Genomic DNA, 23860 nt, shown 5'->3' on the forward strand with positions numbered 1-23860 from the left:
GTATTGTCACTGGAATAGTAAACCAGAGACCCAGGCCAGCACGGTGGTGTAGTGGTATTGTCACTGGACTGGTAAACCAGAGACCCAGGCCAGCACGGTGGTGTAGTGGTATTGACACTGGACTGGTAAACCAGAGACCCAGGCCAGCACGGTGGTGTAGTGGTATTGACACTGGACTGGTAAACCAGAGACCCAGGCCAGCACGGTGGTGTAGTGGTATTGTCACTGGAATAGTAAACCAGAGACCCAGGCCAGCACGGTGGTGTAGTGGTATTGTCACTGGACTGGTAAACCAGAGACCCAGGCCAGCACGGTGGTGTAGTGGTATTGACACTGGACTGGTAAACCAGAGACCCAGGCCAGCACGGTGGTGTAGTGGTATTGTCACTGGAATAGTAAACCAGAGACTCAGGACAGCACGGTGGTGTAGTGGTATTGACACTGGACTGGTAAACCAGAGACCCAGGCCAGCACGGTGGCGTAGTGGTATTGTCACTGGAATAGTAAACCAGAGACCCAGGCCAGCACGGTGGTGTAGTGGTATTGTCACTGGACTGGTAAACCAGAGACCCAGGCCAGCACGGTGGCGTAGTGGTATTGTCACTGGAATAGTAAACCAGAGACCCAGGCCAGCACGGTGGTGTAGTGGTATTGTCACTGGACTGGTAAACCAGAGACCGAGGCCAGCACGGTGGTGTAGTGGTATTGTCACTGGACTGGTAAACCAGAGACCCAGGCCAGCACGGTGGTGTTGTGGTATTGTCACTGGACTGGTAAACCAGAGACCCAGGCCAGCACGGTGGGGTAGTGGTATTGTCACTGGACTAAAAAACCAAAGACCCAGGCCAGCACGGTGGTGTAGTGGTATTGTCACTGGACTGGTAAACCAGAGACACAGGCCAGCACGGTGGGGTAGTGGTATTGTCACTGGACTGGTAAACCAGAGACCCAGGCCAGCACGGTGGTGCAGTGGTATTGTCACTGGACTGGTAAACCAGAGACACAGGCCAGCACGGTGGCGTAGTGGTATTGTCACTGGAATAGTAAACCAGAGACCCAGGCCAGCACGGTGGTGTAGTGGTATTGTCACTGGACTGGTAAACCAGAGACCCAGGCCAGCACGGTGGTGTAGTGGTATTGTCACTGGACTGGTAAACCAGAGACCCAGGCCAGCACGGTGGTGTAGTGGTATTGTCACTGGACTAGTAAACCAGAGACCCAGGCCAGCACGGTGGTGTAGTGGTATTATCACTGGACTGGTAAACCAGAGACCCAGGGCAGCACGGTGGTGTAGTGGTATTGTCACTGGACTCGTAAACCAGGGACCCAAGCCAGTGCGGTGGTGTAGTGGTATTGTCACTGGACTGGTAAACCAGAGACCCAGGCTAGCACGGTGGTGTAGTTGTATTGTCACTGGAATAGTAAACCAGAGACCCAGGCCAGCACGGTGGTGTAGTGGTATTGTCACTGGACTAGTAAACCAGAGACCCAGGCCAGCACGCTGGTGTAGTGGTATTGTCACTTGACTGGTAAACCAGAGACCCAGGCCAGCACGGTGGTGTAGTGGTATTGTCACTGGACTAGTAAACCAGAGACCCAGGCCAGCACGGTGGTGTAGTGGTATTGTCACTGGACTGGTAAACCAGAGACCCAGGCCAGCACGGTGGTGTAGTGGTATTGTCACTGGACTGGTAAACCAGAGACACAGGTCAGCACGGTGGTGTAGTGGTATTGTCACTGGACTAGTAAACCAGAGACCCAGGCCAGTGCGGTGGTGTAGTGGTATTATCACTGGACTGGTAAACCAGAGACCCAGGCCAGCACGGTGGTGTAGTGGTATTATCACTGGACTGGTAAACCAGAGACCCAGGCCAGCGCGGTGGTGTAGTGGTATTGACACTGGACTAGTAAACCAGAGACCCAGGCCAGCACGGTGGTGTAGTGGTATTGTCACTGGACTGGTAAACCAAAGACCCAGGACAGCGCGGTGGTGTAGTGGTATTGTCACTGGACTAGTAAACCAGAGACCCAGGCCAGCACGGTGGTGTAGTGGTATTGTCACTGGACTGGTAAACCAGAGACCCAGGCCAGCACGGTGGCGTAGTGGTATTGTCACTGTACTGGTAAACCAGAGACCCAGGCCAGCACGGTGGTGTAGTGGTATTGTCACTGGACTAGTAAACCAGAGATCCAGGCCAGCATGGTGGTGTAGTGGTATTGTCACTGGACTGGTAAACCAGAGACCCAGGCCAGCACGCTGGTGTAGTGGTATTGTCACTGTACTGGTAAACCAGAGACCCAGGCCAGCACGGTGGTGTAGTGGTATTGTCACTGGACTGGTAAACCAGAGACACAGGCCAGCACGGTGGTGTAGTGGTATTGACACTGGACTAGTAAACCAGAGATCCAGGCCAGCACGGTGGTGTAGTGGTATTGTCACTGGACTGGTAAACCAGAGACCCAGGCCAGCACGCTGGTGTAGTGGTATTGTCACTGTACTGGTAAACCAGAGACCCAGGCCAGCACGGTGGTGTAGTGGTATTGTCACTGGACTGGTAAACCAGAGACACAGGCCAGCACGGTGGTGTAGTGGTATTGTCACTGGACTGGTAAACCAGAGACACAGGCCAGCACGGTGGCGTAGTGGTATTGTCACTGGAATAGTAAACCAGAGACCCAGGCCAGCACGGTGGTGTAGTGGTATTGTCACTGGACTGGTAAACCAGAGACCCAGGCCAGCACGGTGGTGTAGTGGTATTGTCACTGGACTGGTAAACCAGAGACCCAGGCCAGCACGGTGGTGTAGTGGTATTGACACTGGACTGGTAAACCAGAGACCCAGGCCAGCACGGTGGTGTAGTGGTATTGTCACTGGACTGGTAAACCAGAGACCCAGGCCAGCACGGTGGTGTAGTGGTATTGTCACTGGACTGGTAAACCAGAGACCCAGGGCAGCACGGTGGTGTGGTGGTATTGTCACTGGACTCGTAAACCAGGGACCCAGGCCAGTGCGGTGGTGTAGTGGTATTATCACTGGACTGGTAAACCAGAGACCCAGGCCAGCACGGTGGTGTAATGGTATTGTCACTGGACTGGTAAACCAGAGACCCAGGCTAGCACGGTGGTGTAGTTGTATTGTCACTGGAATAGTAAACCAGAGACCCAGGCCAGCACGGTGGTGTAGTGGTATTGTCACTGGACTAGTAAACCAGAGACCCAGGCCAGCACGCTGGTGTAGTGGTATTGTCACTTGACTGGTAAACCAGAGACCCAGGCCAGCAAGGTGGTGTAGTGGTATTGTCACTGGACTAGTAAACCAGAGACCCAGGCCAGCACGGTGGTGTAGTGGTATTGTCACTGGACTGGTAAACCAGAGACCCAGGCCAGCACGGTGGTGTAGTGGTATTGTCACTGGACTGGTAAACCAGAGACCCAGGCCAGCACGGTGGTGTTGTGGTATTGTCACTGGACTGGTAAACCAGAGACACAGGCCAGCACGGTGGGGTAGTGGTATTGTCACTGGACTGGTAAACCAGAGACCCAGGCCAGCACGGTGGTGTAGTGGTATTGTCACTGGACTGGTAAACCAGAGACCCAGGCCAGCATGGTGGTGTAGTGGTATTATCACTGGACTGGTAAACCAGAGACCCAGGCCAGCACGGTGGTGTAGTGGTATTATCACTGGACTGGTAAACCAGAGACCCAGGCCAGCACGGTGGTGTAGTGGTATTGACACTGGACTGGTAAACCAGAGACACAGGCCAGCACGGTGGTGTAGTCGTATTATCACTGGACTGGTAAACCAGAGACCCAGGCCAGCACGGTGGTGTAGTGGTATTATCACTGGACTGGTAAACCAGAGACCCAGGCCAGCACGGTGGTGTAGTGGTATTGACACTGGACTAGTAAACCAGAGACCCAGGCCAGCACGGTGGCGTAGTGGTATTGTCACTGTACTGGTAAACCAGAGACCCAGGCCAGCACGGTGGTGTAGTGGTATTGTCACTGGACTGGTAAACCAAAGACCCAGGACAGCGCGGTGGTGTAGTGGTATTGTCACTGGACTAGTAAACCAGAGACCCAGGCCAGCACGGTGGTGTAGTGGTATTGTCACTGGACTGGTAAACCAGAGACCCAGGCCAGCACGGTGGCGTAGTGGTATTGTCACTGTACTGGTAAACCAGAGACCGAGGCAAGCATGGTGGTGTAGTGGTATTATCACTGGAATCGTAAACCAGAGACCCAGGCCAGCACGGTGGCGTAGTGGTATTGTCACTGGACTGGTAAACCAGAGACCCAGGCCAGCACGGTGGCGTAGTGGTATTGTCACTGGACTTGTAAACCAGAGACCCAGGCCAGCACGGTGGCGTAGTGGTATTGTCACTGGACTAGTAAACCAGAGACCCAGGCCAGCACGCTGGTGTAGTGGTATTGTCACTGGACTAGTAAACCAGAGACCCAGGCCAGCACGCTGGTGTAGTGGTATTGTCACTGGACTGGTAAACCAGAGACCCAGGCCAGCACGGTGGTGTAGTGGTATTGTCACTGGACTAGTAAACCAGAGACCGAGGCCAGCACGGTGGTGTAGTGGTATTGTCACTGGACTGGTAAACCAGAGACCCAGGCCAGCACGGTGGTGTAGTGGTATTGTCACTGGACTAGTAAACCAGAGACCGAGGCCAGCACGGTGGTGTAGTGATATTGTCACTGGAATAGTAAACCAGAGACCCAGGCCAGCATGGTGGTGTAGTGGTATTGTCACTGTACTGGTAAACCAGAGACCGAGGCAAGCATGGTGGTGTAGTGGTATTATCACTGGAATCGTAAACCAGAGACCCAGGCCAGCACGGTGGCGTAGTGGTATTGTCACTGGACTGGTAAACCAGAGACCCAGGCCAGCACGGTGGCGTAGTGGTATTGTCACTGGACTTGTAAACCAGAGACCCAGGCCAGCACGGTGGCGTAGTGGTATTGTCACTGGACTAGTAAACCAGAGACCGAGGCCAGCACGGTGGTGTAGTGATATTGTCACTGGACTGGTAAACCAGAGACTCAGGCCAGCACGGTGGTGTAGTGGTATTGTCACTGGACTGGTAAACCAGAGACCCAGGCCAGCACGGTGGTGTAGTGGTATTGTCACTGGACTGGTAAACCAGAGACCCAGGCCAGCACGGTGGTGTAGTGGTATTATCACTGGACTGGTAAACCAGAGACCCAGGCCAGCACGGTGGTGTAGTGGTATTGTCACTGGACTGGTAAACCAGAGACCCAGGCCAGCACGGTGGTGTAGTGGTATTGTCACTGGACTGGTAAACCAGAGACCCAGGCCAGCACGGTGGTGTAGTGGTATTGTCACTGGACTGGTAAACCAGAGACCCAGGCCAGCACGGTGGTGTAGTGGTATTGTCACTGGACTGGTAATCCAGAGACCCAGGCCAGCACGGTGGTGTTGTGGTATTGTGACTGGACTGGTAAACCAGAGACCCAGGCCAGCACGGTGGTGTAGTGGTATTGCCACTGGACTGGTAAACCAGAGACCCAGGCCAGCACGGTGGTGTAGTGGTATTGTCACTGGACTGGTAAACCAGAGACCCAGGCCAGCATGGTGGTGTAGTGGTATTTTCACTGGACTAGTAAACCAGAGACCCAGGCCAGCACGGTGGTGTAGTGGTATTGTCACTGGACTAGTAAACCAGAGACTCAGGACAGCACGGTGGTGTAGTGGTATTGTCACTGGACTAGTAAACCAGAGACCCAGGCCAGCACGGTGGTGTAATGGTATTGTCACTGGACTGGTAAACCAGAGACCCAGGCCAGCACGGTGGTGTAGTGGTATTGTCACTGGACTGGTAAACCAGAGACCCAGGCCAGCACGGTGGTGTAGTGGTATTGTCACTGGACTGGTAAACCAGAGACCCAGGCCAGCACGGTGGTGTAGTGGTATTGTCACTGGACTAGTAAACCAGAGACCCAGGCCAGCGCGGTGGTGCAGTGGTATTGTCACTGGACAGGTAAACCAGAGACCCAGGCCAGCACGGTGGTGTAGTGGTATTGTCACTGGACTAGTAAACCAGAGACCCAGGCCAGCACGGTGGTGTAGTGGTATTGTCACTGGACAGGTAAACCAGAGACCCAGGCCAGCACGGTGGTGTAGTGGTATTGTCACTGGACTAGTAAACCAGAGACCCAGGCCAGCACGGTGGTGTAGTGGTATTATCACTGGACTGGTAAACCAGAGACCCAGGCCAGCACGGTGGTGTTGTGGTATTGTCACTGGACTGGTAAACCAGAGACACAGGCCAGCACGGTGGGGTAGTGGTATTGTCACTGGACTGGTAAACCAGAGACCCAGGCCAGCACGGTGGTGTAGTGGTATTGTCACTGGACTGGTAAACCAGAGACCCAGGCCAGCATGGTGGCGCAGTGGGTTAGCACTGCGGCCTCACGGCGCCGAGGTCCCAGGTTTGATCCCGGCTCTGGGTCACTGTCCGTGTGGAGTGTGCAGATTCTCCCCGTGTTTGAGTGGGTTTCGCCCCCACAACCCAAAGATGTGCAGGCTCAATGGATTGGCCACGCTAAATTGCCCCTTAATTGGAAAAAATGAATCGGGTACTCTAAATTTAAAAACAAAATCAGAGACCCAGAGTAACGCTCTGGGTTCCCAGGTTCAAATCCTGTCACTGCAGATGGTGAAATTTGAATTCAATAAAAATCTGATGATAACATGAAACAATTGCAGATTGTCTTAAAAACCCATCCGGTTCATTAATGTCCTTTAGGGAAGGAAATCTGCCATCCTTACCTGGTATGGCCTACATGTGACTCCAGACGACTTAACTCTTAAGTCTTAAGTTGACTCTTAACTGCCCCCTCAAGGGCAATTAGGGATGGACAATAAATGCTGGTGATGCCCAAGTCTCATGAACGAATAAAGAAAGAAAACCTTGGCACGGTACTCCACCAGCCCCGTGGTGGCAGCCCTGAGAGTTTGGGGGCAATGGAGGAAACGTGGGGGCAATGGAGGAAACGTGGGAGCAGAGGGAGCATCGGTTTGGACTCCAATCTGCAATAATCATTGATTTGCCCCAGGGAGGCTGGATGGAGGGTTTCCGAGATGGCAGAGAGCAGGGATCGAGAGGATGGGAGATCTGTTCATAGAGGGGGGCTTTCCCAGCCTGAGGGGGTTGGAGGAGAAATTTGAATTGACGGGAGGGAATGAGTTTAGGTACCTGCAGGCGCGGGACTTCCTACGCAGGCAGGTCTCAACCTCCCCGCTCCTCTCACCAAGGGAGATACAGGACAGGGTAGTTTCCAGAGTATGGTTGGGAGAGGGGAAGGTTTCGGACATCTATAAAGAATTCATGGGGTCAGAGGAAACACAGACCGAGGAGCTGAAACACAAATGGGAAGAGGGGTTAGGAGTAGAGATAGAGGATGTTCTCTGGGCGGATGCATCGAGTAGAGTCAACGTGCCCACATCATGCGCCAGGCGCAGCCTGATACAATTTAAGGTCGTTCACCGGGCACACATGACAGTGGCCCGGATGAGCTGGTTCTTTGGGATAGAAGACAGGTGTGCACGGTGTGCGGGAGGACCAGCAAACCATGTTCATATGTTCTGGGCATGCCCGAAGCTTAGGGGATTCTCGCAGGGGCGTGCGCATGTCATGTCCAAGGTGTTAAAAACAAGGGTGGCACCGAGTCCAGAGGTGGCGATTTTCGGAGTGTCAGAAGACCCGGGAACCCAGGAGGAGAAAGGCAGACGTTCTGGCCTTTGCCTCCCTGGTAGCCGGAGACGGATACTACTAGCTTGGTGGGACTCAAAGCCCCCGAACTCAGAGACCTAGCTCACTGACATGGCTAGTTTTCTCTGTCTGGAGAAAATTAAGTTCGCCCTGAGAGGGTCAATGTCAGGGTTCGTCTGGAGGTGGCAGCCGTTCGCTGACTTCTTTAGCAAAAATTAACTGTCAGCAGAGAGGGGGGGTTAGTTTAGATTAGTGTGTAAGAAAGGTGGGACCTGTGAGGGAGGAAGACGGCCTTTGCACTATGTTTATATTTGTATGTACACTGTTTCTTCTGTTATTGTTACAAAATCACAAATACTTCAATAAAATGTTTTATTTAAAAAAAAGAAAGAAAACCTCACGCCATAGGCTGCAGCCAGTAAATCTTATCGGGTGAACTTCATCAAAGATATTTAGAGTGCGGGCACAAAGAGGCCATGCAATTCATGAAGAAAACATTTAACTTATATTTACTATTGTTCAAGTGGCGTCGTTATTCAGATTTTCCAACTTTTAAATTGTTTCCGGAGTGCAAGGTGAGGTTTTTAATTTACCTTATCTTTTGAAGTAAATTGTTGATGCATCGATGTTTGCATTTGGAAAAAGATTCTATTGTCAATACAAACATGGCGGAAGATTATTTTATTAAATAAGTCTTAGAAGCTGAAAAGATTGTTTCACTTTGTTCGTGGTCATTTATTTTTCATTGCACTTTGTAACATTTTGCCAGTCTGAGTAGTTGGTACCTTGCATTATTAATACATGCTACAAGTGCCAAGTATGGCATTGTGTATAACCACTGTCACATATCAAATATAAAAGAGAAGATCAGCACTTTTCATACTTCAGGGGATCTAAAAATGCTCTTGAGTCAATGATGTACTTTCAAAGTGTGGTCACTTGTTATGTCGGAAATGTGGCAGCCAATTTTCACCCAGCAAGATCCTACAAACAGCAATGTCATCATGACTAGATAGACCAGGCAGGTGCCTCAATGACTTCCGTACAATGGCCTTGACATCCATCATTATGAAGTGCTTCGAGAGGTTGGTCATGAGACACATCAACTCCATACTCCCAGAATACCTTGATCCACTGCAATTTGCATACCGCCACAACCGATCTTCAAGCAGACACCATTTCCCTGGCTCTACACTCATCCCTGGAGCATCCCGACAACAAGGTCTCCTACAATAGGACCATAGACCACAATCAGTAAGGATAAACAACACCTCCTCTACGATAGTACCGGGGCTCCGCAAGGCGGCATACCTAGTCCCCTACTATACTCCCTATACACACACGGCTTTGTGGCAAAATGTGGCTCCAACTCCATCTACAAGTTTGCTGATGACACGACTGTAGTGGGTCGGACCTTGAACAACGATGAGTCAAAGTACAGGAGGGAGATAGCAACCTAGTGGTGTGGTGTAACGACAACAATCACTCCCTCAACGTCAGCAAAACGCAGGAGCAACAATAGGTCCTGGTCCATCCACTTCGATGCTACGACCAAGAAAGCACAACAGCCGGGACTACCGGTGGTGGCCATGGAATGAGCGGTCGCACATTTGATAGCTCCCACTCAAGGTGGATTGTTTTGGTCCTTTGGCTGTTTGTGGGGTGGAAGTTTGGATGGAAAAAGATGTAGGAGTGCCAGGAGAAAGTGTGACTCCTCTGGTGTGGTTGGTGGATGGATCCATGGACCAGGAGAGGGTCGAGAAAAAGGGAGCTGGTGGAGCAGGAGAATCGTCATGCGCCACAGGTCAAGATGGCAGAGGGCGGAGGGCCTGTTCTGCCCGCCCAGTGATCAATGGCGAGCTGGTGGATGTCTTAAATGAGAAGTTCAGCCAACAGAGAAGGGAGGTCCCGGAGGACCTAGCCAAGTGGAAGAGCCACTTAAAACGGACTGATCATGTGGAGCAAAGGCTGGAGTCCCTGGGCCAGGCGGTCCAGAAAGTGGGGAGTATGAGGAGCAGCTCATCTCGTTGGTGGCCGAGGTGGGGGTGATGCGGGAGTCTCAAAAGGGGCTGAAGGAGAAGGTGGAGGATCTGGAGAACATTTCCAGAAGTCAAAACTTGCAGATCTTGGTAATGCTGAAGACATCGAAGGTGTGGAGGCTGGAACTTATGTGGCCAAAATGCTAGAGAAGTTGATGGGGGAGGGGACCTTTGATCAGCCTCTGGAGGTCGACCGAGCGCACAGGATGCGGATGAGGAGGCCGCAGACGGGTGAACCGCCAAGGGTGATAGCGGAGCGATTACACCACTTTCTGGACAAGGAGAAGATCCTGCGGTGGGCGAGGCAGACGAGGAAATGGACCTGGGAGGGGAACAAGCTGCAGGTGCAGAACTGGCGAAGAGGGGAGCCGGGTTCAACCGGGTCAAGATTGTCCTCTTCAAGAAGGCAGTGATGTTTGGAGTGCTGTACCCGACTTGCCTCTGAGTGACTTTCCAGAATCGAGAATACTATTTTGGAACGCCAAAGGTGGTGATGGAGTTTTTGAGAGACAATGATTGGCAGAAGAAGGAGGACATTGAACTTTGAAGGAGGTGTGAGGAGGTGTTTTCTTTTGGTGATTGTTGGAGAGTCTTTTCTCCGTTGAGATGCTTTGGTGGACTTGGTGGCGGGGTGCTTGGCGAGTATTAAGGGTGAGTGCACCTTTTTCTGTTCTTTGTTTCCTGAGGAAGTGCGGGGGGGGGGGGGGGGGGCGGGGGTAGGAGGTTTGGAGTTTGGAGGTCTTGGGTGGGGACTGCCATGCTAGCTGGGCGGGCTGACGGGAGTGCAATGGGGGGTGGTCAGGTTGTTGGGGAGGGGGGTGGGGTGGGTGGTTAGTTGGTTTGGGGGGGAGGAATGCTGTCGAGGGTGCGGTTGTGGTCACGCAGCTCAAAAGGGAGCGATGACGGTGGACATCCGAGGGTTGGCCTGGAGGGTCGTGTGACACAGGCCAAAAAGGGATATGGTTGATCGACAAGGGAAGGGGCGGGGAGCACCCAAAGCAGGCTGGTCACATGGAACGTGAGGTGGCTGAATGGGCTGGTCAATGGTCATGTGTGCTCGCGCACCTGAGGAATCTGAAGGCGGACGTGGCTTTTTTTTTTACAAGAGACCCACTTAAAGATAGGGGATCAGACAAGACTGAGGAAAGGATGGGTGGGGAGGTGTTCCATTCGAGATTAGACATGAAGACGTGGCGGGGGGGGTGGTGCTGGTAAATAAATGGGTGGCCTTCGAGGTGGGGAACATTGTGGCAGATTCAGTTGGGGGGGAAGTTCGCGATGGTGAGTGGGAAGCTGGAGGGAATGCTGATGGTCCTGGTAAAATCTATGCCCCAAACTGCGATGATATGGAGTTTATGAGGTGGGTGCTGGGGAAGATTCCTGACCTAGACTCGCACCAGTCGATCATGGGGGTGGATTTTAACACAGTTATCGAGCCACGTTTGGCCTGGTCGAGCCCGAGATCAGGGAAAGTGTCGGCGGTGGCGAAGGAGCTGAAAGGTTTATGGAGAGGATGGGGGAGTGGTGTTGGTTATTTATTATGTTGTACAATTTTGCTTCTGCTCTTATTTATTTTGCTTGTTTATATAAATGCCTGAATAAAATATTTAAAAAGAAGAAAGCACAACAGCCTGTATGTCCTCAGGAAACTAAGGTCATTCAGCATGTCCATATCAACTCTCATCAATTTTTACAGATGCACCATAGAAAGCATCCTATCTGGCTGCATCACAGCCTGGTAATGCAACTGTTCGGCCCAAGACTGGAAGAAACGACAGAGGGCATGATCTTCCAGCCTTGCTACACTCGCACTCAAATGAAGCCGGTGAATAGCGGGAGAGGCCAAAAATGGGATCAGCACTGGGCGCCAAACAGTTTGCGATGCAACCGGCCCGCTCCTGTAGGCGAAATAGGGATCTCGCTGTAGCGTGACGACTAACCAATTATCACCACTTAAACCCTATTTCCATACAATCAACGAGAGCAACCCCATACCCAACGGCATCGCTAGCAAGTGCTCACGCTGTACTTGCTGGAAGTGATTAGTACTCCTTTTGAAAAACGTGAACCTGGCAGAAGGTCTTCTGTGGGGAGCCAAGGAGGTGAGTAGCCATCTTTGCTCTCAGGCAAAGAGCCCGGGGGCGCTAGGCTTGCCACCCCAGTGCTCGGCGGGAGGCGGAGGGGGGAGCGTGATGGACCCTCCACAGGGGTGGGCCGCCATGGTGGGGGGGGGGGGGGGGGGCGCAATCGCTCGCAGCACCACCATGCCAACCCATGGAACCTAACCACATTCTGGGGGCAAACCTTGTTCTTGCCCCACCGACTGCTGAGGACTCTGGCTGCGTGGCTGAAGGCTATTGCTGATAGGGAATTGCGAATCGTGGGTAAGTGAGCACTTCACACATGCCAAGTGGTTTCCCATGGGTGAGCGCATCCTGTAACATGTGGGAGTCATTGCCCAGCATCCCATCACACGTGCCTGAACACTGCGGGAGGCAACACCACATACGCAGCAGCCGACATCGGAAACACCCAGGGGATGGGACACAGCTCTGGGGACATGTCAACAGCCGGAGGGTCGGGGGGGGGGGGGCGGGGGGGGTGCCTGGAGAGATCGGCAAAGTGTCCGGGGGTCGGCCAGCATTGCGGAAGAAAGTGACAAGAGGCATAATAATGGTTGTGCAAAAAGTTGTTTCATGTGCTGTACAATACCCCATTCCCGATAGTGCTGCCCCCCCACTCCGCAACCCGCCTTCTCCACCCCATATCTACTGTGCCCCACCCCCTCCCCCAGTGCCCTCATTGATTCTCAACGTGCTTGGCTCTCCTAGCTCTAGCACAACGTCTTGGTGTTTCCCCAGGATGCACACCAGAGGTGGAGGCAGCCAGCTGCTTACCTCGTCCTCTGGCCTTCGATGCCCCTGATGGGCGTCCTCTGGGGGGTGGAGGGCCCTGGCTCACTTGTCTGTGGCACATGCACAGCCCATGTGCTGAACCTGAGATGCAGCCTCATCAGAGGGGTAGAACTCTGGGGAGCTGGTACCCACCGTTTCCGCCCTAGGGATGGGTCTGGACTGGCACTCAGTGCCCCCTCCTCCCACTCAGTGCCCATGAGCAGGCGTTTCGGGCCCCGGCTGCTCCTGCATCATCTGGCTCTGCCAGCCCTGGTGGTTCCCCATGATCCACACCATGGTGTCGACACCCTCGGCGATGCCCCTCAGTGACTGGAAGATGTTCTGCAGTACCTCAGGCATACCCACCTGCGACTGGGACAAGATCCTCAGCACCTCGGCCATTCTCATTTGAGAGTGGGACATGTCCCACAGAACCTCATCAAGGTCGGTCTGGTACTAGCGAGTCGGACATTCTGCCGAGACCCTCAGCCATGGCTGTCACCGACTGTGCGATGCCCTGGACACCTTCACTTGTGCCAACGTCATGCACCAGGTTCTCTATTGCGGTTGCCATCCTATTAGTGTTGGCTTCAGTGCCACTCATTGCCGGCGCCATCCCCTGCATCCGTAATCTCTGGGACTCCTCTAAGTGGCTATGGATCTGCTGGAGTGATGCTGACATCACTCTCTGAATGTCCCGACTGCTCCCTAACGTCTCCATCAGCTCCGGGAACCTTTGTACCACAGGCTCAGCATCAGCTGGGATCCAGCTGGTTCTTGGGATCCAGCAGCCCTCCGACTGGGGGATCCTGCCTCCACCTGATGTACATCAGCAGTGTGGCGCTCACCAGATTGTGCCCCAGAAGCCTGACCACTATGTATGTCCCACCAAGATGTGTGTATCTGCGCTGGTGGAGGATGGGGATGACAGCTGTGCCGCGACCACGGTGGCATCCTCAGAGCTCTCCTCTGAGGTGTTTTCCTCTGAGTCAGGAGAGGGAGCCACCCGGGATGGACGGTGCCGTTGACTGGAGGACCTGCAGGAGAACGGATATGTGGTCAGTGGGAGTGATAGGTCAGTCAGTAAGGAAATCATTACTCATATTTGACAGATTGCCCGGGTGGAGCCCGGTGGTTCCTCATCTCTGCGGCATCTGCCAGCCTCCACCTCGGTGAGCGATCTGTTCTCGGCCACCATACTCATTCCCAGGGCCCGATCCTCGAAGGAGGTGAGGATTCTCAAGTCCGGCACCCCTCTGTCGGCCTGGACCCTCTCCCGCCAATTGTGGGGGAGCTTTTCCCGAGGAGACAAAGAGAGGGCATCGTTAGCCACACGTGTGGTTCAGTGTTGGGAGAGGGGATGTGAAGGTGGGGTTGGGGGAGGGGAAGAGGGAGGGATTGCTGTGGGTCACTTGGAGAGTTGTGGAAGTGCATGCTCCCTTGGGTGGGGGGTGGGGTGCAGATGGTGTTGGTGTCGGTTCACTCGTGCTGCTCAGTGTAGGCCATTGACCTTCTTCCTGTATTGCTGCCCAGTCCTCTTGGTCATACTGCTGGAACTAACATCCACCTCATTCCAGGCAGTCCCGGCTGCCTTGTGGCTCACCTTCCGGTACCCCTGGGGGAACAGAACATCCCTCCTGGCCTCTACCGTGTCTAGGAGCCTCCCCAGGTCAGTGTCCCCAAATCTTCGGGCTGCTCTCCTCGGCGCCATTGTTGCGAGCTGGCTGGGGTTGGCTGTTTAAGTGCTGCCGATCTTGCTAGCGGGAGGGCTGGCGAGCGCGGACTCGGCAAATCAACTGGTGAGGCGTTATTTGCGGTGAAAAGCCCGTGAGGCCTAGTTAAGTGGACCAATTAACGTTGAACTGTGCTGTCGGATTTGCTGGGCTGAATGCCGGGGAACTCACGGCAATAATCAAAGACCCCATGCATCCGGGTTATTCTCTCTTCCAGTGGGCAGGAGATACAAAAGTCTTAACAGGTTCAAAAACAGCTTCTTCCCCGCTGTTACCAGACTCCTGAATGACCCTCTTATGAACTGAACTGTACTCTTCACACATCTTCTCTACCGAGTAGTACTACACTCTGTATGCTTTACCCAATGCCTATGTCTATGAATTTACATTGTGTATTTATGTATGTCCTACTTTTTTTCATGTAAGGAACGATCTGTCTGGACTGTACGCAGAACAATACATTTCACTGTACCTTGGTACAAGTGACAATAAATCAAATCAAATCAAAGATAATTTGTTAGTGATGTTAATTAAAGGATAAATATTGGCTAGGACACACATAGCTCATTGAGCCTCAGTTGAATGTCTCATCTGAAAAAAGGCACCTAACCTTGCAGCAGATTTTATGCTAAACTCTCTGGAGTGAGACATGAATTCATAAGCTTCTGACTCAGAGGCAAGAGTGCCACTTACATCAGTTTAGGGGAAAGATCAAATGCAATCAGTTTTCACTTCCTATCAGAGCTCGATTAGTGGTCTGAAATTAATGAACGAAGAATCCTAACTGACTACAGAAAATTAAATGGAGCAATTACCCATTTAAACAGAATAAAAATAAACTGATAAACAAAAACCAGAAACAAAGAAGGTCAAATGGCAAAGACTGTGGCTGTTGCAGACACAAGAGTCTGTCATGCTACAAACACCGGTTGAAAACAAGACAAAATGCCCTACCTGCTACAGTAGTGAACTCGCCAACATTGAGGGCATTTAAAAGTTTATTGGATAAACATATGGATGATAATGGCATAGTGTAGGTTAGATGGCTTTTGTTTCGGTGCAACATCGTGGGCCGAAGGGCCTGTACTGCGCTGTATTCTATGTTCTATGTAACTCGCGAAATTGTGAACAATGAAGAAACTAACTAGGTTATGTTGGAGACAGCATGTGAACCACTATTAGGTTAAATACTTGATGGTTACACCAGATATTGGTATTTTGGGGTGGTAAAGCTGAGTGCTGGCATTATAAGGGTTTTACATAACATTAAAGGGTACGGGCAAAAGAATCTGAAGGGGAGATGTGAACTTTATTTCAGCAGTGAGTTTTAATAAGCAGGAATGCACTACTTGAATGGGTGCTAGGAGCAGATTCAATAGTAACTTTCAACAGAAAACTGGATTATTTGTTTAAAAAAAGCAACATTTACAGGGTTTTAGGAAAAGGGAGTGAAACTGACTTGATAGTTACTCCGAAGAACCAGCAGACGCACAATGGGCCAAATGGCCTCACCCTTTGCTGTAAGATTCTATGATTCCGTATTGTAGCACATTTGCATTTTCATGCAAGTGATGTTACCTTACAACCTGTGCTCTTACATTATAGATATTCTGGTAGAACTCTAGTCAAATTCCACGATGAAACAGGTGAGAATATAAAAGCAGCTATTTCTGACATACATCTCATTTGTAGCACTCGCTCATGGCTCTACAGGAAAAACCTGCTGGGCAGCAGTATAAAAAATTGTCAGACGTCAATACAATCAACAGAAATGTTTGCAGTGACTTGGATACATTAGGTGTTGCAGTGATTGTTACAGGACTATTAATCCAGGAGAACTCAAGTTCAATTTCCTACTACAGTACATCAGTTTGAGGGTTTGAATACAGTTTAAGATGATTTTGACCGTGAAACTTTTGTTGTAAATTATGCAAACTGGTCCTTGAAGAAATTAAACCTGCTGTCCTTAGCCAGCCTGGCCTATAATCCCACACCAACATGGAAATTACCTGCTCTCTGAATGTAGTTTAACAAACAACTCAGTTGTATCAAACTGCTAAGTCTACCACCCCTTCCTAAGGCAAGCAGGGATGGACAATAAATGCAGGCTTTGCCAGTAATGCTCAGATACCGTGAATTAATAAAAGCTGTTCATTTCACAGATCTTTGTTCAATAAGGGAAAAGGTGTATATAATGAAGTCTAGTAATCATGGCATGTGAATATCAATTGCCAGAATATGCCATTCACTTTGCTCATATCTTTCTTTGCTGCCAGATAACTGCACAGTATCGGAGTTCCCAGGGCCAGTATGTAAATCCATTAAAAAAGAATGTTCTGATACTTCAGCTTCATGATTTGTTTATTAGGTGTAGGGTATCAGTGTTCAAATATAGAACATTTCTTCTATTTCGGGGAACCACGTCAGTTTCAAGGACTGCAAGGTCAAATGTAGACCAAATTTAACTTGTCCAAATAACAGCAATGAGGGTGACAACATGAACTTACATACAACAAAACTTGAACACAGTAAAATGTCCCAAGGTGCTTCACAGTAATATGGACACCAAACCGATAAGGAAACATTAGGTCAGTGGCCATTTTCAATGAGTGTCTTAAAAGAAGTGAGTTAGAGAGGTGGAGATGTTTAGGGAGGGAATTCCAAAGCTCAGCCTCAGACACCAAACGGTGGAACGATTAAAATCAATAATGTGTAAGAGGCCGGAATTGGAACAGCACGGATTTCTTGGAGGAGTGCAAGGCTGTAGGAGGTTACAGAGAAAGGGAATACAAGGAATGATTTGAAAAAAACGATGAAAACTTTTTACAGACAGTGAAGGGCTTGAAAGAGGTGGGGGTTATAGCTTTGCCATCAGCATACATGTGGAAACCAGCATTGTATTTTCAAATGGTGTTACCGAGGGGCAGCATGATGGTACAAAACAAGACGGGGCAAAGGACAGAGCCTTGGGGGACACCAGGAGACAGGCGATTCCTGAATAAAAACACAAAATACTGAATAAACTCGGCAGGTTTGGCAGCATCTGTGGAGGAAGAAACAGAGTTAACGTATTGAATCTGTATGACTTCTTCAGAGCAGGTGATTCTTGTATTTACGTAGCCACTTTAACATTGCAAACTTTGTTTGGACAAGTTTCCAAGGTCTAAATGAACATATAAAGACAAATAGAATAACAATACTGAATCATGGGGATCTTGTGCAGTGGTTTTTGTGGAAAATTACAAAGACCTTTTATGTAGAAATAACCCCCATTCTAAGAAGCTATTAAAGTATTGTCACACGCACTGTTTGGCTAACAGTACAATATACACTATGCAGGGGCAGCACGGTGGCGCAATGGGTTAGCCCTGCTGCCTTACGGCGCCAAGGTCCCAGGTTCGATCCTGGCTCTGGGTCACTGTCCGTGTGGAGTTTGCATATTCTCCCCGTGTTTGCGTGGGTTTCCCCCCTCACCCAGATGTGCAGGCTAGGTGGATTGGCCATGCTAAATTGCCCCTTAATTGGAAAAAATGAATTGGGTACTCTAAATTTATATTAAAAAATATACACTATGCTTTCCAACAGTGTGCTCTCAACTCAAGAAATGAAATCTCTGATCATCCAATCTTTGACCTTGAGTTTTGCTGAGTTGCAAGCAGTGTCATTGAGTTTCAAATAAACTAACTAGCCTCCTTCTGAACTGTTATCGATTAAATGATCAAATTAAAAAAAAATGAAGGATCATTAAACTGAGGCAAAAAATAGGTACAAAGCTGGAGAAGTAATTCTCACACAAAATGGTGCTGTGGTCAGTTATGGCCATAGGACTACATCCAATATTGGTTAGAAACACTAAAACATTTATGCTCTGGAGGCAATATGAAATAAAAACATATTCCTGGTTATGGTGTGGAACTGGAGAAATATCATATTTTAGTTCCAAAGGAGATGACTGAGGTGGCCTTACAGCTATTTAAGACAGTAAACAACTTGCATTTATATAGCACATTTAATGTAGAAAAATGTCTCAAGGCACTTCACAGAGGCAGAATCAAAAACAAAGTGTAGAAAAGGTAGATTAAAACTAAATCTTGACTGTAGTGAACACAAGTTTAAACTAGCAAAAGGCAAATTTATAACTGATATTTTCTTCACATCAAGTGATCAACATATGGAATGCACTTCTAGGCAAGGTCGTCAAAGCAAATGCCCTGGAATTATTTCTAACGTGTTTGCATTTAAACTGCACTTTATCATATCCTCGGTTACGGATATCAAGATTTTTACATCGACAAACATGATATACGGTTCGCACACAACCCCACAAACTGCAAATGAGATGAATGACCAGTTAATGTATCATTTAGTGTTGGTATCTGATGGGCCAGCAATTCTTCAAAACAGTGCCACAAGATTCTTTTTTTCACTCCCACTTAAGTTAGAGGTAGCTTCAGTTTACTGTCTTAACAAAAAGATGGCATTTCCATCAACACAGCTCTCTTCGAGCACTGTAGTGACAGGATAGCCGCGATACTATGTTCAATTTTCAAGTGGAGTTTGAACCCACAACTTTCTGACTCAAAGGCAGGCATGGTACCCACTGAGCAAACTCGTTCGATATTCATAGGAACTTGTGAAATTGGAATTAATCAATTTAAAATCTGGTAATTTGGAAGAGATTGCTGGCCACCATCGGGAAAGTACTTTGGAGAGGTTTAAAAAAGGGGTAAATGTTTCCCTCACCTACCAAAAGGACTCTTACTTGGTGTGAAGAGCAAGAGTCCCTGTATTTAGATTCACCAGATCATGCTTAGTGGTAAATGCTGATTTACATTCAACTTTCTAAACATTTATAAAAAGACAATATTAGAAAGTTAAGAAAAGTGTATTTTACATCAATTTGCACTTTGAATTCTACATGATGACTTGTATTCCATAAAGAACCATAGATGCTCATTACAATAGTTAAATAAATACATAAATCTAACTCATGCCTGCATGTATAAATCCTTGCTGAACTATCGTATCTTCAAATATTTTTACAAAAGCCAAACATTAAATTAAAAAAAAAGTTAAAATATACAGGAAAATTGGGTGCAGCATTTAACAGCCCTGTTCCACCATAAATTTTGGAAAGATTTAAATGTACATTCTGATAAACCTGGAAAATCACACGAACCATCTAGTATTGATATCAATACAGTGAAACCCTGACAATAGTGTTGGAATCATTAAAGGCAACTTGTTTCTCATTTTTCATAAAATGAATATTAAACCAGCTCAAATGTATTTTTTCTAGTATTCTCAGGCCTCCAAACTACTTAATATGGATATCACAGTTTACAAGTCAAGAACCAGGTAGCACCTTTTTGTCCAGTTTTCTTCCTTTCTTTCTTCTGAAGTACAAGCTCCTGCTGGATGTGGCTCCATTGGCACTAGTAATCCCCAAGTAAGTCAGTCTCTATTCAATGTGTGGCATCACAATCAATGCTAATGTCTTTGTTTGGTGCTCATGCACAGAGATTTTATATTCCAGTCACTGGGCATTGATCATTAATAGGAATCTGAGCTCATTCCTCTCTTCCCTAAAGCAGAGGCACTCGGGCAAACAGTAGCACTACTGACCCCAGATGAAATCAATTATAAATTCACCACCTTGACCTTTCTGGTTTGCAAAGCGTAATATCATCTAATACTAGGTATTGAATTTACCTCATGAAAAATTAGACGTGTTCACAAATCATTTTTAGATGTGGAGATCTTCAGAGATAGAAAATGTCAGTTCCATAATCCATGAATAAAACAGAGAGATTACGGTGGGCCTTTCTATCAATAATAATGTGGTGTTCACAGTTTTATGATACAAAGATATCAACACACTTGAACATGAAGCACGAAAATAGATCACCGCTTAAGCCTTTTGGTGGCCAGGTACAGGGTAAGTAGCCAAAATGGCAAAATAGAGCTTAATTCATTCTTGTTTTCGTTATCACTCAAATTAGAAAATTACACGACTGGCCAAGTTTTCTTCTTCAGGGCCTTTTTCACATAACACCTAAGAGCACCTGAAGAGTGTTTTGGGTTTTTTGTTGCAATTTCTTTGAAGTTCATTCTGCAATCCAAAATGAATCTTTTGTTACAGGAGATTAAGATGTGACTATGAACAGTCGTATTCAATCTATTTTGAAGCATCAACACCACACTCTAGCTTCTCAGTATTGTGTATTTTTCATGGGAGTTGCTTCTTGAAATCCTTCGCTTGTATAGTGTCAATATTTGGAATGTTATAAAACAGTAGCTTCTTGAAAAACTTCTACCCACCTGTGGAGAAATTGGAACATTTGTTAATTATTGTAACTCTTAATGTCTATGTACAAAACAGTGCACTAAGTATGTAGAAATGAATGCATAAAAAGACGACTTTTCTCTGGTACCTAGGGGATAGGGAGCACAGATAGAGACATGTTTCATTAAATCTCTATCTTCGCTGTATCCTCTCAGGCTCTCCCCCAACATGAAAACTGGCCTGCATTTGCAGCAGACCCATTGAAGGCACTTCAGTGGGGTGTAAGGTGGTGTTCTCGGCCTTAACTTTCTCTCCTAATGCTTGATGAGCACCACATCAGATAGACATCAATTGAAATGCAGCTTAATGGGCTTCCCTCAGACCTGGTGGGGCAGGCGGGGAATGAAGAGGAAGAGGAGAAAACAGGGTATCTTTGGGGTCCAGAGACAGGCTGCAGGATATGGAGAAAAATGATAAGTTTCATTTGGATCCATCATTGGGATATTTGGAAGCACCAGGGCAATAAGACCCCCATCTCAGTGGCCTGAAAGACTCTTGCAGTGATGCCCTGGGATTGAGATGATGGATCTCTCACAAACTGAACCATTTTCCTTTGTGCTAAGTATGACTCCAACCAGTGGAAAATTTTACAGTGGATTCCTGTTGACTCCAGTTTTGCGAGAGCTCCTTGATGCCACACTTGGTCAAATGCAATCTTGACGTCAAGGGCTATCACTCCCACCTCACCTCTTTAGCTCAGCTCCTTTGGCCATGTTTGGACAAAGGCTGTAATGAGGTTACAAGCTGAGTATTTCTGGTGGAACCCCAACTGAGTGTCAGTGAGCAGGCTGTTTATGAGTAAGTGCCACTTGATAGTACTTTGGCTGACCACCTCTATATCACTTTGCTTATGATCGAGAGTAGACTGATCGGATGGCAATTGGCTGGGTTGGAACTGTTCTTTTTGTGGACAGGGCATGATTGGGCAGTTTTCCACATTGCCAGGTAGGTGCCAGTGTTGTAGCTGTACTTGAACAGCTTGGCTAGCGGCGCAGAATGTTCTGCAGCACAAGTCTTCAGTACTTTTGCTGGAATGTTGTCAGGGTCCGTGGTTTTGTAGTATCCAGTGCCGTAACCGTTTCTTGATATCACGTGGAGTGAATCGAATTGGCTGAAGACTGGCAAGTGTGATGCTGGGGACCTCAGGAACAGGCAGAGATGGATCACTCTCTCGGCACTTCTGGCTGTAGATTGTTGCAAATGCTTAAGCCTCGTCATTGATGTGCTGGGTTCCTCCAAACATTGAAGATGGGTATATTTGTGAAGTTTCCTCATCCTGTTAGTTATTTAATTGTCCACCACCATTAATTTAAAAAAAATTCCAGTTCAGGAGCAATTTATCGTGGCAATCTACCTAACCTGCAAATCTTTGGGTTGTGGGGGTGAGACCCAGGCAGACATAGGGAGAATGTGCAAACTGCACACGACAGTTCCCCAGGGGCCGGGATCGAACTTGGATCCTCAGTGCCATGAGGCAGCAGTGCTGATCATTGCGCCACAATGCCATCCCGTCCACCACCATTCATGACTGGATATGGCAGAGCTTAAATCTGAACTGTTGGTCATGGGATCACTTCGCTCTATCGCATGCTGCTTCATTGTTTGGCCTGCAAGTATCCCGTGCTGTCGCTTCACCAGATTGACACCTCATTTTTAGGTATGCCTGGGGCTGCTTCTGGCATGCATCAGACCATTGGATACAGGAGAGTACGCATTTAACCCATCAAATGTGCTCCGTTATTCAATGAGATCATGACTGATTTCCCACCTTATCTGCATAACCCTTGATTCCCTTACTGATTAGTAATCTGTCTATCTCAGTCTTGAACATAAGTTAATGACCGAACCTCTACAGCTCTCTACGGTAAAGAATACAACAGATTCACTATCCCCTGGTAGAAAAAAATCCTCATCTCTTTAAATGGGTGACCTGTTATTCTGAGATTATGCCCTCTGGTCCTAGACTCTCCTACAAGAGGAATCATCCTCTCAAAATGTAGCATGTCAAGTCCCAGAGAATCCTATATGTCTCAATAAGGTCACCTCTCATTCTTCTAAACTCCAATGAGTACAGGCCCAACCTATTCAACCTCTTCTCATAAGAATATTTCTCCATTCCCGGGATCAACCTAGTGAACATTCTCTGGCCTTCCTCCAATGCCAATATATCTTTCCTTAGATAAGGGGACCAAAACTGTTCACAGTATTCCAGGTCCCTCCTGCACTCTTCATTGTACCAACGTTGATCCCCAACTTGATAGTGATGGTAGAGTGAGGGATATGCCAAGCCAGGAGATTACAATTCTGCTGCTGCTGCTGATGGCCCACAGCGCCTCATGGATGACCAGTTTTTAAAAAAAAGTACATTTGTTAAGATTTTATATTTTTTGCCAACAACGCAACAAAATTCATCACAGTAAGCAAAGAAAAAACAGCGCAACATAAATGAATAGAAAGAGGAACAGAAGAACAATCATTATAACTGGCTCGATACAATCCTTAGATGTAGCTCGATGCCTTTACAGCCCCACTATAGACCAAGGAAGAAACAGGATGAAGCCATGAAAACATGGTGCACACTCCCACGACGCATCTTACCATGATAGTTCAGAATAAATTTTGAGCAGCACAGTAGCACAGTGGATGGGTGGCACAGCGGTTAGCACTGCTGTCTGACAGCACAGAGACCCAGGTTCCATTCCAGCTTGGGTGAGTGTCTGTGTGGAATTTGCACATTCTCCCCGTATTTGTGTGGGTTTCCTCCCAGTCCAAAGATGTAGGTTAGTTGGATTGGCCACGATCAATGCATGGGGTTACGGGGATAGGACTTGGGAGTGGGGCTAGGTAGAGTGCTCTTTCACAGAGTCGGCACAGATTTGATGGACTCCTTCTGCACTGTAAGGATTCTATGTAAAAACTTTCAGCGCCATGTTTAGGATGCATCCATATATATCTCCCTCAACTCTAACAGTACTTAAAACACCAATAACACACCACAGCCACCTCTCCTCTGATACCAAACCTGTCTGCATCCATGCAGGAATCAATAAAGGATTCTTTATACAAAAATAAACAAAGAAAATATGCAAAAACCCCAGTTCTG

General features: G+C 48.4%; 1 protein-coding gene and 1 long non-coding RNA gene across 3 annotated transcripts in view; one reads left to right on the plus strand and one right to left on the minus strand.

Moving 5' to 3' along the window:
* LOC140388161 (uncharacterized) overlaps positions 1-23860 on the plus strand; it is a 90272-nt gene that overhangs the window by 38604 nt on the left and 27808 nt on the right. The gene's annotated exons all lie outside the window — the stretch shown is intronic.
* The window catches only part of fgd6 (FYVE, RhoGEF and PH domain containing 6), a 312715-nt gene continuing 307256 nt past the window's right edge, over positions 18402-23860 (minus strand). For both annotated transcript variants that reach the window (XM_072471885.1, XM_072471884.1), the window contains one exon: positions 18402-20732. In XM_072471885.1, the coding sequence (XP_072327986.1) occupies positions 20696-20732 (37 nt within the window). In that variant the 3' untranslated portion in view covers positions 18402-20695. The remainder of the gene's footprint in view (positions 20733-23860) is intronic.

Source organism: Scyliorhinus torazame, chromosome 13 (assembly GCF_047496885.1).
Source record: "Scyliorhinus torazame isolate Kashiwa2021f chromosome 13, sScyTor2.1, whole genome shotgun sequence".
In the NCBI taxonomy this organism is placed as follows: domain Eukaryota; kingdom Metazoa; phylum Chordata; class Chondrichthyes; order Carcharhiniformes; family Scyliorhinidae; genus Scyliorhinus; species Scyliorhinus torazame.